The sequence below is a fragment of the Pyrus communis genome, chromosome 1 (assembly GCF_963583255.1).
Source record: "Pyrus communis chromosome 1, drPyrComm1.1, whole genome shotgun sequence".
Taxonomy (NCBI): Eukaryota; Viridiplantae; Streptophyta; class Magnoliopsida; order Rosales; family Rosaceae; genus Pyrus; species Pyrus communis.
In genome coordinates, this window is record NC_084803.1 from 7,071,779 (window position 1) to 7,085,907 (window position 14,129).

Sequence of the window (14,129 nt, forward strand, 5' to 3'; positions counted from 1 at the left end):
GGATGGTGGAAAATCTTAGGGACCATTTCTATTGATTTTCAATCTCAGGGACCAAAGTGATGTGTTATGCAAATCTCAGGAACTACTTTGACTAAAAAGCATAAATTCTATGTATTTTGGTTCAACCGAATTTTTTGTGGCATATAAGAGATGCCTAATCAATTTGTTTTATTCAAGTTTTTCTCTTTCCAGCAACTATAAAATAATAAAATTGTAGTTTGAATGGCCTTTAGTTTTCTAGTGTTAATTTTGAGAGGTGTGTTCGAAATCCCGCACTCAGTGTTAGAAAAACTTATCATTACAGTCTATCACCCATGAGGAGCCAAAAATTTCATGACGCATTATTCTTTTTGTTAACGATTGCATAGATATAATTTATGTCTTTACTTTATTTCATTTTTTGTTTAAAGTTTTTTCTTATATAATGTTTTTGTTTTATACATCAAATCACATTAATGCGTCCAAAGAAAAAGCCTCATAGATTATGCAGAAAGGAATCTTACAAAACATGCCACATAATTGACAAGTACTTATATGTTTTACGTTTTCTTTGTTTTTTGATATGATATTTTACATTAACGATGAGAAAATAAATTGGTATCGATCAAACTCGTTATTTACATATTCAAATCTAAGATTTGTCATTTACATACATACATACATACATACATACATACATATATATATATATATATATATAAATGAATATGCTCTTAACGATAATCTAACTCGCTGGTCTTCTAAATTTAAAATGTGTATTTGCTAACCAATGATATTTTGTCCGCTTTTATTGAAAAGATCCAAAGTTCAAACCCTTTTTTTATAAAAAAAAAAGAAGTTAATTAATTAAAAGAAGCGTACATATGTAAAGGAAGATTATTACAATGATGGGAGATAATTAGTCACATGTGCACTTAAATTTGAAGGCGGATACGAGTTTAGCTAAGTTAGAATATTGTATTATCTCTTATGCTCCTAAATTTAAATTATCTTCCTCATAATTCAAAAATATTAGCGTAAATTGTCTTATCATTTGTAAGAAAAATGATATTAGAAATGCACAGTGGATCAAAGCAAAGATGCAATCAATTAATTAGTTAAATTGGACTTATATGGTTGACACATCTAGTAGTAATGCCAATGTGTCATCATATAATTGCTGACTGTGCCCTAATCAAAGTATATGAAGATGGATGGAAACAAAAATGTCAATGTTGCTTAATTGTCATTGATGTCGTATCAACATACTTCAAGCCTGACTTTGAATGGAAGCACTTCCAAAGAGTAAGCCATCAAACCCTCGTCGGTATGGAAAAAGATAAGTTCACTTTTTACATCAAGCTGATTTTCCTATTCATTGTTTATACCTTGGTAATCACTATTCACTAATTGTTTTACTATTCACAAATAACGGAGATAGCCACCTCATTTTTAGCGGGATTCAGTCTTTACTTTGTTAGAGGAGATCATCATTTCAAATCTCATGAACTAAAACTCTTGAACAAAATAACAAATAACGAAGATAACTTCAGTATATACAACATATACGAAACTCACTGGGGAGAATTTTTACACACAAAATTCGTTGAGTAAGCATTCGACTGATGGTCCATGGCATGAGGAACTGACTCAACTGAGGATGGTTAAACTCCTCAACTTCACATGTTGCGGAGATGTTCTAAAAGGAACCTCTTCCGAGTGCCTCAACGGGGAAAATGTTTACAAACAAAAACAATTGATTTTTAATTTACAAGTCATATGGTGAATTAGTTCCTCATATCAATTCAGCAGGTAAAGCATTTGACTGATAGGCAATGGCATGAGGATGGTTGAACACTTCACTCTTCGGAAATGTTCGAAACAGAATGTCTTCGGAGTACCTCATTCTTTGCACATTCCTCCTGGATGTTTAAAGATCTATATCAGTGATTTCGAGGGACCTTGGAGTACTGATTAGATATAGTTTGGCAAGAGCCGGGAAAATGACCACCAATTCTCGCCAAACTGCTAACCAACACTATTACATTTGTGTAGTAGTGGCCAATGAAGGTGAAAATGCTCGGAAATTGTATTTTTATAGATACTGCAGTATAACATTACAATACTAGCATACCCCGGCATTCTCTTGAACTAGCAATGAACTTAAGTGCCGCAAACACTGACTGTTAACTGTGATGTCATGATTACAATGCTTACCTGAAAAGCTTTTAAGAGTGAATAACAGTGCCTTTGCTCTGCATTTGCTGCAACGTACTTTTCCTTGAGAGAATCACAAACTTTCTGCTCTTCTTGAAGCCCAAGTTGCACCTTTCGAAGTTTCTGTAAGATGGATTTAGCAGCAACCTTCAGAATAACTAGAAGCACCGGAGAAAAAGTATGCACAGAAGTTGAACATGAGTTCAGGTTAAAGAAAATGACATAATCGATCTGTGCAATGTTGAATCCTTATAAGAATTGACAAAGCACACATATTGTTTCCTTAAAGAGCATACAAAATTCATTTAATCCAAAATACACTTGATACAGAACTTGGTTAATTATATCAGTTTTCTCTTATTAGTCTCTATAAAAAGTTAATAGCTCAAGCTTTATCTCATTTCTCTCTTCACTTGGTGGGCACATCTGTTCGGTTGCAATCCTTATCCTAAACTATAGATGACACAAGTGATCACATAGCTATACCTATACCTATGTTTTTGTCTTGAGGCTTAACAAATTTGTAGTGCCGAAGTTGTATAAAATTTACTTTGATACTAATCTCTGCGATACTATCAAGGAGCTTCATTGTTAAAGATTCATTATCAACCATGAGGACTGGCCACACAGTAGCTGTGTTCACCAGGTGGCTGCAAGGCATAATTTAGTCCTCTCCAAAGCTATGTATACCTTCAATGCTAGTTAGAAATTTAACCGGCCTTTCCTCGAGCAAGGAGTAAAAAGGCCATTAACTCGTACCTGTGTAAGGTCATACTGATCAAAAGGCTAGCTGACTGGATGCTAGTAAATTATTTACGGGAATGTTAAGGAGACAAAATCATAATTTTAATAAAAGATCAAAGGTGCCATTCACCAGCACCTGTTATTTGGTTCTCTTTCAGGAGAACCATCCTCCTAGGCTAGAAAAATGAACACAGAAACTATGGATCTCCGAGGACGCATAAATAAAGTTGTGATATGGAAAGAGAAAAACAATGCTCTTTAGAACCAACAAAATCATACTTTCCAAGGTTAAGGAGCTAAATTTCTTCTTTTACTAGGATTGCAAAGGCAGAACGGGGGTTTTCTCTTTTGATTCCCGACAGAATATATGCATACAATTTGATTATATTTGGAGAATACCTGTTGACTGCCCCTTATGATCCCCTCCATGGAGCTGACAAGTTTCATGCGACCGTCAGTGGTAGAGGATGCTTCTTGAAACTATACAAAGTTTACAAGCAAAACAAGCGATGTTAATGAGAAAATATAATAACAGCCAGGACTCGAAGTACCTCCTGCTTAAATTCAAATTATTCCATAGAAATCACCACAACCACAAGGTCCACAACCATGATAAGGTTATGGAAATACATCTACCAAGAAAACAGAGCAAATAAAGTACTGATGGAAAAATTCACAGCAGTCACATACCTGTGAACTTAATGAATTTAACAAAGATGTTTCCTTTAGTATCAATTCCTTGATCTCCAAAAGTGCATTATAAGTGGCATAGTACTTCCGAGTTTGTTGAAGTTTTCCCTGAATTTGAGCATTCAATTCTGACAACCGGTATTCATACCTGCAGACCCAAGGTTGAGTAAGTGCTATTCTTTATGCCCCGTTTGGATATGCTTCTCTAGAATGTACTTATGCTGATAAGCTGATAAGCGCTTTTACTGGAACCCCTTCTATTAGAAGCACGTCGAAGTTTTAATAAAAATCTAAGTGCTTCCCGAGAAAGTACTTAAAATTCTTTCTAAAAGAAGCACTTTCCAAACATTGTCAGAAGCACTTTTGGACATCTAAAGTGCTTTTAGCTATACTAAATGCACTTCCCAACATGCCTTATTTTATCCTAAATGCAGACACAATAATCATAGACAATATATATAAAATTCCTTGAATTCCAAGTCTCATACTTTTACCAATTCACCAAAATTGATTGAGTAACCAACAAGAATCAAAATGCTATGGAAACCAAAAATCTCATAAACATACTGGACTAGTTCGGACTGCGAAGGAACCTCAACAATCCGGCGCTGCACTGCCAACAGTGCCCTTAACCTAGGTGCAAGTTCCTACACACATTACTACTTTCATCACTACAAAAATAAAATTTGCAGCAAACAATCATAGTGTTGTGACTTGTGAGCAGAAAATTACCATTTTCGCCAAATCGATTTTCACCAGAGCTTCACTCAACAAACAATTCAGTTCATCAGGGACATCCTCACTATCAACCCCATTTTCTATTTGGTCCTCCAATCTACAAACTTCAGCTTCCAATCCGGAATTGCTAAGAAACTGAATTTCAAGCTCTTGCCTTTCCAGCTCCTGCAATAATAATATCGAATTTCAATCAAAACCCATCACCGAAAAACGACGAAGGTTCGAGGGTGAACAGAGATTTGGGGAAAACTCTGAACCTTCAGTGACTGCTTAAGCGATACCAACTTTTCAACCGCAGCTTCAACGCCTTCCTTTTCGATCTCCTCTCTCAAACTTTGCAATTCGTTCGTGAATTTTAACTTCTTCTCAGTCTGTAATTAATAAAAATAATAATAAAAAACCAATACTTTAGTAAAAACGAATTTTGATTTGCCAGAAAAACTGAAAAACAAAAAAGAAAGTAAGAAACCATCTTTTTGCTGCAAAATGCAGACTTTACCGACCAATTCGTTGAGATTGTTTTCTGCCATTGTCGATCTTACGAATTTTTTAGTTTCGCTACAAAACTAAAGAAGTTCAGGGAAATGAAGGCGTTTTCTTCTGGTGCGTCAGGGCTTCGTTGCGAACAATGGCGGATTGGGAGGTGGAGGGAGTTGACAGTTGAGGACGGCGATGCCACCAGGCGACTTAACGAACTTTTCATTGTTTTGTTTTGGTATCTCAAACGACGAGCCGTGTTAGGCCTTAAAAGTTGGGCTTCTGGGTTGGACTGACCTTTCCCTTGTGAGCTACAAGAAGTTGGGCTTCAGAGAGCTTATGAGGTATTCTGTTAGCAAGTAAAGATTTTTTTTAAGGAATTTTAATAAAATGTTCCCGGTGCTATTTACATTAACAAAAAATCACATTTTTACACTAAAAAGTCAATTCTGGTACTATTCAATTTACCTTTATTTTGTCCTTATCGTTAAAATTCAAAGTTTTCAAGCCATTTTCATTAGTTTATTTTATTTTATTTATTATAGCGAAAACATTAGTGAGTTAATTAGTTAATTGTTCGGGAAGGAGAATTGATGGAGATCAAATTTTTTACTGTAGTAATGTGTCATTTGAGTTAGCAAGTTAGGATTTGAGTATCGATTGATAAGATATGATACAATACGATCTTTGTAGTTTATATACAATTTATTATTGGTTTACATATGAATATAAAGTCGAGTAAGACCATGAAAGCGTTAATACATCGTAGTTTACATGCGACCTATTGTCGATTTAATATTGCTCCAGTTTTGTTTTTAACTCGTAGTTTATAATCATTACTATTTGTATGTGTTTTCCAATGTTGCTTATATACTTATCGTCAATGTTTATGCGTTCCAAAATGCCCAAAAGTAGCGATGATACCAAACTAATTTCATTTTTTAAACTCTCTTGCACACAACTAATTTTTTTTTTTTTTTTTAAATGATACTATCTATACTAGGCTGGTCTCACAGTGAATTAGCAATAATATGATTCAAATTCGTTTTTAGTGAGAATCGAATATAAGACTTCTCACTTGCAAGTGAAGAAAAATATCACTAAACCGTATGACTAAGTTGCTACAACTCGTTTGTTAGCTAATCGTAATACATTAAGTCTAGGAATTGGATCAACTGTTGCCTTTTAAAATATGACCAAGTACACTAAGTGCAATAATACAATTGGTTGGAATTTAAAAAAAAAAAACTTCGAATCAATTATATTATGACATTTGTTGTCGAAAAGGGAAGAGCATAGAAAAAGAGTTTTTTTAGTTAATTCTACCCTTACTTAAACCAACAAGATCCTCTTCAGATCCTTGGTAAAGATCCTGAGAATCTATAAATCGTGTCCGTTTATCGTACATCGTATGGTCAATTTTTTTCAGGTACTGTTTGTATTTAATTTTAAATAAAAATATTTAAAATAATTTCTGATCGCACGAGGTACGATGAACGGATATAATTCACAAATTCTCAAAATCCTCACAAAGAGGATCGGGCGAGAATTCGGATTCTTACCTAAGAAACCAAATTCATAAGAAAAAAAACACAGGCCTGTCATGGCGTCGGCGTCAACGACCAGCTCGATTGCCGGCCTCCCTCCCTCTCGCTAAAGCATTCAAAGTAGGACAGTATTTGCCGTATGAAGAGATGCTTGATCCCTTGTCCCATATGCCTCTCCTTTTCACTGAGTTTTTTTTTTTTTTTTTTTTTTTTTAAATTAAGTAGGGATCGGTATCAAGGTTGTATTGGATCTCTGAAGTTCGCAACAACCGAATCCACAAAAACAACAAACTAAATTAAGAAGACAACAAGAGAGAAGAAAACCGAACCCCAATTCCAATATTGAATTGAAGAACTCAAGGGAGGGAGGGAGGAGCAGATAGAGAGAGAGGGAAAACTCTAGAAAAAAACGATTTGGCTGTTTCATAGAAGTTCTGAAACCTAAAAACCAAATTAGAAAGACTTCGGCTTCTCAAGATTGAGGAGTTCCTCCTTAATTTATTTAACCGCCTATTTATAGAATTTCATGCTTATAATTGGAACTATTGATAAATCACTTTGTACATATTATCTCTACAAAAAAAAAATCATTTCAAATTAAGATTAATTAGTCAATCAATTATCACAAATAGATGGATTTATATATAGTTCCTTTACCAAATTCGTCACAATTCAATGACTTAATGGTCTCATATTGAATGATTTTTTGTAGAAATAATTTGTACATAATGATTTATAATATGAACAATTTCGATCATAAGGATGAAATTTGTGAGTAGGCCACATATTGAATTGAGAAGTCAAGTTAATTCCAAACCAAATACATATTGAATTTGGACACCATATCTCTACTAATTAATAAAACACTCATTGTCAACCAAAATCCTATGAAATTATCAGTTTAACCCTCTAATTAAAGCATAACATGAATAAGACATATGGGGCAGAAATGTAATATTACATAACCAAATTTTACTGTTTTTTTTTTCAAAACTTCACCAACATGTAATCGTAACATATCTCTAATTAAAATAAAATTAAAAAAAAAAAAAACTTCCCACTCCCACATTCTCTATCACTCTCTTCCTCTCTCCTTCTATTTCAAAAACAAAAATAAAAAAATTTCTCACACATTTTGTGTGTGCCCATATGCTAGTTATTGTATTAAAATAAAAAGAGGAGAGAGAGCTGATGGACTCGCACGTGTGAGTGTGGCAATCTTGCAAAGTGTGTGGCAGTGAGTATGATTTTCTTCCATTTTATTCTCGACTCCTTTTCTTCTTTCTTTACACACTTTGTTTTTTGTTTTATTGTTTTTATTAAAAAAAATTAATATAAAAAATTAATAAGACTTAATCGTAACCATTCAAGTAGGAAGAGAGGGGAGGGAGAGAGATGGAAAAATGTTCTTAGTTGACTAACGGAGAAACACAATACCAAATTGGCCAAATTGAAAACAAAATGATTAAATTGACCTAATAATTAAAACACATGGATCATTTTAACTACTAACAATGTAGCATCGAGAATTGTATATTCTGGTAATTTTATTACTATGAAGGATGTATATAACAAGCCATGGGCGGGACTAAAATGCTGACTTTCCAACAGAAAGAGGCAAATTAAGTTAAGATTCGAGTACAAGGACATGGAGGACGAGTCCTTTGCAATGAACGGTGGGGATGGCCTCAACAGCTACAAGAAGAACTCCAAGTTTCAGGTTTGAATCTATCTGTATGTTCTTGTGTTGAACTAGCTAGCTGAGCAGAATCTAGCCTAGCTAACTGTTAACTAGTGATTAGTTATGGAAATGATTTTCACATGCCCCATATTTTCTTCCGCACACTTGTGCTTATTTCTGTCGCACTTGATTCTCATTTGATTTATTCAGTCCAAAGTATTTAAAGGGAGAAAAAGATTGCAGAAATCACTTCCCTTAAATATATTCCGAGAGATTTTCATATTTGATTTTCTTGAAAATTCGAAACTAGCTATGAATTCATGATGATTGAAACAATTACAATTATGGCAGAGACAGGGATTCGATGCATCAAAGATCTTATTGAGAGACAGCATTCAAGAAAACCTCACAATTCAAAACAAGTTGAATGGCAATATCACAACAATATTGAGAATTGCTGACCTTGGATGTTCAGTTGGACCCAACACTTTCGCTTGCGTCAAAACCATCATAGAAGCTGTGAAGCTCAAGTTCGAAACTCATCAGGATTTCGAAACCCAATTGCCTGAGTTCCAGGTCTTCTTCAATGACCAGGTCTCTAACGATTTCAACACGCTATTCAAGGCGTTCCCGGTCGATAGGAATTACATGGTGGCCGGAGTTCCAGGCTCGTTCCATGGCCGGCTCTTCCCCAAGGCCTCGATGAACGTGATGCACACCTCTTTTTCCCTTCACTGGCTGAGTAGGGTTCCGGAACAAGTCACCAAAGAAGGGTCTCCTGCATGGAATAAAGGAAGAGTCAGTTACGTGAGCAGCTCTGATGAAGTTGTGGAGGCCTTCTCAGCTCAGTTTGCGAGGGACATGGAGGGTTTCTTTGCTGCAAGGTCGGTAGAGTTGGTGGATGATGGGTTATTGGCCCTTCTCATACCCTGCCGGCAAGAGTCAACTCTCCCTTCGGACTCAATTTTAGCGCATATTTATGAGTGCGTGGGACTTTCACTTGCAGATATGACCAAAGAGGTAAACCTAAAATAATACTTGTATCCACTCCATGTCCATCCTCTGCGAATGATGTATTTTCTTCATACAAATTTTATAATCGAAACCGTTCAATTCTTAATCATCATATAGAGATCATCCCACAAAAAAATTATTCGAATTAGAGATCGTTAGTCATCCAATTATATGGAAAAATTTTACTTTCTTTTTGGGCTAATGGTTTTAACAAATTGCAGGGGTTGATGAGTGAGGATCTTCTGGACTGGTTTAATGTACCAATTTACATTCCAAGTCCATCTGAAGTTAAAAATTTGGTGTTGGGAATGAAAAGCCTGTTTAGTATCGAGAGGTTAGAGGAACTGTTATTCCCAACAAATCTTAGTACTCCTAATGATATTCGAGCTTGCGTCTCTCATATAAGAGCTACGGTTGAAGGCGTTGTATGCAAGCATTTCGGATCCGAACTCAATACTGAAGAACTTTTCGAAAGATATTTTCACAAGATAGAAGAATTCTCAAAGACACCTCGGTTTACAAAAATTGAGAATGTGACAAATTTGTTTATGCTTGTTAAGCGCAATGCTGTGAATTCCATATGATGAAGTGATCGATCGATTATCGTTTAGACTCATTCTATGTATAATATATGGTTTAATATTTGTTTGGTTAGTAGTCTATTTGGTTTGAAGTTTTAAAGTAGGCTAAAAAAATCCTATTTGATGTTAAATGAAAGACGACTTCGGCCTGTGTTTTTGTGTGTGTAATATTTTGTATAGTGAATGACCAATTTTATGGTGGGATCCATTATCGCAAGGAAGAAGGAAGAGGGAGAATCAGAGAGAAAAGGGAAAAGAAAATCAAATTAAGCATTCAATTCGTAATTTTCAATTAAGAAAGAAGAGACCTAAATTCGTAGAAGTTTTGAAAACTACAACCCGAAATACCTAAATAGGCTTATTTTACATAAACGAGTTGAGCCCAACAGGTTAGGAACCTAACAAACTATTGTGATGATATTGTTTATCTAATGCGATAAGTAGAGGTAGTGTCATTGCGACCAAAAGGGTGAACATTAGTCTAATATGAGTGCAAAGTTCTGACGCTTTTACGTGTGTGAATTGATTTTTGTGCGTTCCACAAACGTAAATGTCCATAATTATTGGTCTTGCCTTTATATATAGAGAATAAGAGTTCACCCGGATTGCAAATTTGCAATATATTTTAGCTGTTGTAATAACCTAAGATATGACTGGGGATGAGCATTTTGACGACCCATGGTACGTAATAGATGGAATCAAATGGCTCTAGTTTTCTTTTCGTTTTTTATTATTACGCCATGGGTATTTTATTATTTGAGATCTATAGAAGAAGTCATGGGAGGGGGAAAATTGGAACAATATCTGAGTTTCTAAAATAAAATAGGCAAAGTCAAGTTTCAAGTAAAAAAGCATGAAGGGCGAGTCCTTTGCAATGAACGGTGAGGATGGCCTCAACAGCTACAAGAAGAATTCCAAGTTACAGGTTTATATCCATCTCTCTCCCTTTCATTATCTCACCAATATATGTGTTCTTGTTTTGTACAAAGAACTAATATTGTGGAAGAGGAACTCGGGACCTCGGATAAACTAGCTGAACAGAACTAAGGCTAGCTAATTTCACACACATTTTTTACTTTCTCTGGGCACTGTTATAATCCGGCAGGTTTTTATATTTGATTTTCTTGAACATTCAAGACACACTATCAAATTATTATGATGATTATAAAATTTACAATTATGGCAGGCAGAGCAATTTGATGCAGCAAAGATCTTGTTAAGAAACAGCATCCGATAAAACCTCACAATTCACAACAATATCGCACCAGTATTGAGAATTGCAGGCCTTGGATAATGTTGGACCCAACACCTTTGCTTGCGTCCAGACTATCGTAGAAGCTGTGAAGCTCAAGTTCAAAAATCAATTGCCTGAACTCCACGTCTTCTTCAACGACCATGTTGCCAACGAATTCAACACGCTATTCAAAGCGTTCCTGATTGACAGGACTTACATGGTGGCCAGAGTTCCAGGTTCGTTCCATGGCCAGCTCATCCCTAAGGCCTCGATGAACTTGATGCACACCGCTTTTTGCGTTCACTGGCTACGTAGGGTTCCTGAACAAGTCACCAAAGTAGGATCTTGTACATTGAATAAAGGAAGAATAAGCTACGTGAGTAGCTCTGATGAAGTTGTGGAGGCGTTTGGTGCTCAATTTGAGAGTGACGCGGAGGGTTTCTTTGCTGCAAGGTCAGCAGAGCTGGTAGATGATACCTTTGAGTGTTTGGGATGTGCACTTGCAGACATGGCCAAAGAGGTAAACCTAAAACAATCTATTTGCTTTGTCCTTAATTTTCCCTTAAACCATATTCCTAAGATGTGACATCAATTGTAGGTTCAAAGACAACATATATTAATTTTTTATTTTGAAAAAGTCACACAACGTCATGAATTCGGTAGAGAAATATATGGTTAAAATTGACTTAAATAGAAAACATTGGAGACGCTGATTACTACTGAACAGAAGACATTGGAGATGCTGATTGATTTGGTTATGGCAGTAAGTGGGAGCCGCTCTTTTTCCTTTCGTGATTCAAATGCTTTGTTTTACAGTGGCCAAACTTACCGCATTATTTTCTTTTCTCCGTACTGATTCATGTATGTTGAGTGGTGATGAACGGAATTCCAATCTTCCAATTAAAAAATATATATAAAATATAAAACTCTAAGCCATAAAATACCCTACTGCATAAGAATTATACGTCGCTTGCTTGTTTGGATTATACAACAGCTAAAATAGCCCAAATTTCGACCTACATCAAGAAATCGTTGCTAGAAGAGAAACTTTTAGGTATCAAGTTAACAACGAATTGAGCGTCATGTATAATATTTTAGAACTTATTGATTACACTTAATATTTATATATATATATATATATAGTATTTGTTAATTGTATATATGATGCATTTTTCATTTTTCTTTTCACATTATTGTTTACTTAATGGCCATAACAAATTGTAGGGTTTGGTAAGTGACGATCTTCTGGACTCGTTTAATGTACCCATTTACATTCCAAGTCCGTCTGAAATTAAAAGAGTGGTGTTGGGAATGAAGCACCTTATTAGCATTGAGAGGTTGGAGGAACTGTACTACACATCAAATCTTAGTACTCCTGATGATGTTCGAGGTCGCGTCTTTCACATAAGAGCGACGATTGAAGGCATTCTAGTGAAGCACTTCCTATCCGAGCTCAATACTAATGAACTTTTTGAGAGATATATTCACAAGATAGAATAATTCTCAAAGACCCTTCGGTTTACAGACTCTGAGAAGATGGCAAATTTGTTTATTCTTGTTAAGCTGTGCATTCCATCTCATGAAGTGAGGATATTTGGACTCGTTCAATTTTATTTAAAATATGTTTTAATTTTAATTTGGTAAGTGGATCAAGTGGCCTATTTTATAGTAGACTAAAAAAGCATCTGCATATTTGTTGTTAAGTGATACACGACTATGGCTGTCAGTGTGATTTTTATGTAATATTTTAAAGTGAATAACCAAGTGTCTTCTGTTGATATTGTTTGTCTAATATAATAAGAGTATCGTCATTGCGACCAAGAACATTACGACTACTAGAAAAATGCAAGTAAACGAATAGCGGTGTTATTTAATTATATCGTACATGCACACCAGTTATTTTAACTGTTGTAATTATGCTAAAGCCGCAACAATTTTCTACAAAAATGTTGTTTTTGGTTAAATACACTGCTTTGTAGTCAAAACTTTCATGCTTTTATCACAAGAACTATTGTAGTTCTTGGATGTTTACAACAATTTTCTTGAACAATTGTCTAATTTGGCATGAACGGTTATTCTTTGTATATTCCATAACACTTAGACCACTGTTTAAATACTAAAACCGTTGTACAAAATTTCTAAATTACTTCTATTTATTAGTATCACTGTTCATAAAATCATTACATTCGAAATTGTACTTGTTGTGCCTTGGCCCATTCGTCAGTGTGGAAACGAAATTCAGATTACAACCTCTCCAAAGTCATCTACAGTTGAACATAATAAAATACAAGAAATAAAGACACTGAAGTATTTACGAGGTTCGACAAAAAATCTGCCTACGTCCCCAGAGAGATTACTTTTCACTATGAGAATAACAGTACAAGTTACACATGAGTTAAATCGACATAATCCAATCCCGAAACCCTTGTACACCCACTCACATAATCTTCATAAGAGTCTCACTCTACCCCAAGGGTTCTTTCACCATAAGACTTTTTACTCTAGCTCTCTTGATTTCTCTCAATCCATGTTCAACCTTTCCCATGGGAGAACCGAATGCTCTCCCCCTTGGATGCTTCTCTGATGCTTGCTCTCTCACTCGGCAAGCATACTAAATGCATAAAATTGTATCTAGTCATACACTAGCAACTATGCCAACAATCAAGACCAAAAAGTCTTAAGTTCACATGACATAATCAACACCTAGCATGCAACCCTTTTCTCCATTAGCCATTTAATGCATAGAAGAGAATTAAAGTATGCAAAATTTCAAGCAACCGACTTTGCAACCCACAAAGTCAAGACATGCTTCCAACTTTGCTTGTGGCAGTGATCATATCTTCTCTTGAACGAAGACTTCCTCGCCACAACCGAAAGCATTCACATGATCTTCAATTGTTGTTAACACATAACTCATAATTACTCAAAAATGTACGAGCCAAACACAACAATACTCCACTGTCATAACATGCAAAGATTCCAAACAGACTTAGATATAAAGAACAACTAATAAAAATGGCTTGAAAACTTTAAGTTTTAAAAATAAGGACAAAATAAAGAATAAGTAAATAGTAACAGGATTAACTTAACTTCATCAAACTTTAGAACAAAGGAAAACTAATGAAAATGACTTGAAAATTTTGAGTTTTAACGATAAGGACAAAATAAAGGGTAAAGTGAATAGTACCATATTTGACTTTTTAGTGTAAAAATATGGTTTTTCGTTA

At 35.1% G+C, this 14,129-nt stretch overlaps 3 protein-coding genes across 3 annotated transcripts; 2 read left to right on the forward strand and 1 right to left on the reverse strand.

Annotated features, from left to right (window-relative positions):
• Positions 1 to 1,556: 1,556 nt before the first annotated feature.
• Positions 1,557 to 5,052, reverse strand: LOC137716938 (uncharacterized). The gene is made up of 8 exons (XM_068456284.1): positions 4,872 to 5,052; positions 4,626 to 4,739; positions 4,363 to 4,533; positions 4,198 to 4,277; positions 3,631 to 3,778; positions 3,340 to 3,420; positions 2,197 to 2,319; positions 1,557 to 1,901 (listed from the first exon to the last, which is right to left on the reverse strand). The coding sequence occupies exons 1-8, from the start codon at positions 4,896 to 4,898 to the stop codon at positions 1,839 to 1,841; spliced, it is 807 nt and encodes a 268-aa protein (XP_068312385.1). The 5' UTR covers positions 4,899 to 5,052; the 3' UTR covers positions 1,557 to 1,838.
• Positions 5,053 to 8,040: 2,988 nt separating this feature from the next.
• LOC137732743 (loganic acid O-methyltransferase-like) lies at positions 8,041 to 9,671 on the forward strand. Its single transcript, XM_068472047.1, has 3 exons — positions 8,041 to 8,112; positions 8,425 to 9,093; positions 9,309 to 9,671. Exons 1-3 carry the CDS (start codon positions 8,041 to 8,043, stop codon positions 9,669 to 9,671), a joined length of 1,104 nt encoding a protein of 367 aa, XP_068328148.1.
• An 850-nt stretch (positions 9,672 to 10,521) lies between these two features.
• LOC137732823 (loganic acid O-methyltransferase-like) lies at positions 10,522 to 12,402 on the forward strand. Its single transcript, XM_068472108.1, has 4 exons — positions 10,522 to 10,593; positions 10,952 to 11,422; positions 11,597 to 11,665; positions 12,127 to 12,402. Exons 1-4 carry the CDS (start codon positions 10,522 to 10,524, stop codon positions 12,400 to 12,402), a joined length of 888 nt encoding a protein of 295 aa, XP_068328209.1.
• The last annotated feature ends 1,727 nt before the right edge of the window (positions 12,403 to 14,129 follow it).

Excerpts from the sequence above, each read along its gene's own strand:
- LOC137732823 (XM_068472108.1), top strand. The coding sequence starts at position 10,522 with ATGAAGGGCGAGTCCTTTGCAATGAACGGTGAGGATGGCCTCAACAGC. Across the intron at positions 10,594-10,951 it reads AGAAGAATTCCAAGTTACAG|GCCTTGGATAATGTTGGACC; the intron begins GTTTATATCCAT and ends TGAGAATTGCAG. Across the intron at positions 11,423-11,596 it reads TTGCAGACATGGCCAAAGAG|AAAACATTGGAGACGCTGAT; the intron begins GTAAACCTAAAA and ends TGACTTAAATAG.
- LOC137716938 (XM_068456284.1), bottom strand. The coding sequence starts at position 4,898 with ATGGCAGAAAACAATCTCAACGAATTG. Across the intron at positions 4,278-4,362 it reads AAATCGATTTGGCGAAAATG|GAACTTGCACCTAGGTTAAG; the intron begins GTAATTTTCTGC and ends TAATGTGTGTAG. Across the intron at positions 2,320-3,339 it reads TCATAAGGGGCAGTCAACAG|AAACTTCGAAAGGTGCAACT; the intron begins GTATTCTCCAAA and ends TCCATCTTACAG.
- LOC137732743 (XM_068472047.1), top strand. The coding sequence starts at position 8,041 with ATGGAGGACGAGTCCTTTGCAATGAACGGTGGGGATGGCCTCAACAGC. Across the intron at positions 8,113-8,424 it reads AGAAGAACTCCAAGTTTCAG|AGACAGGGATTCGATGCATC; the intron begins GTTTGAATCTAT and ends CAATTATGGCAG. Across the intron at positions 9,094-9,308 it reads TTGCAGATATGACCAAAGAG|GGGTTGATGAGTGAGGATCT; the intron begins GTAAACCTAAAA and ends AACAAATTGCAG.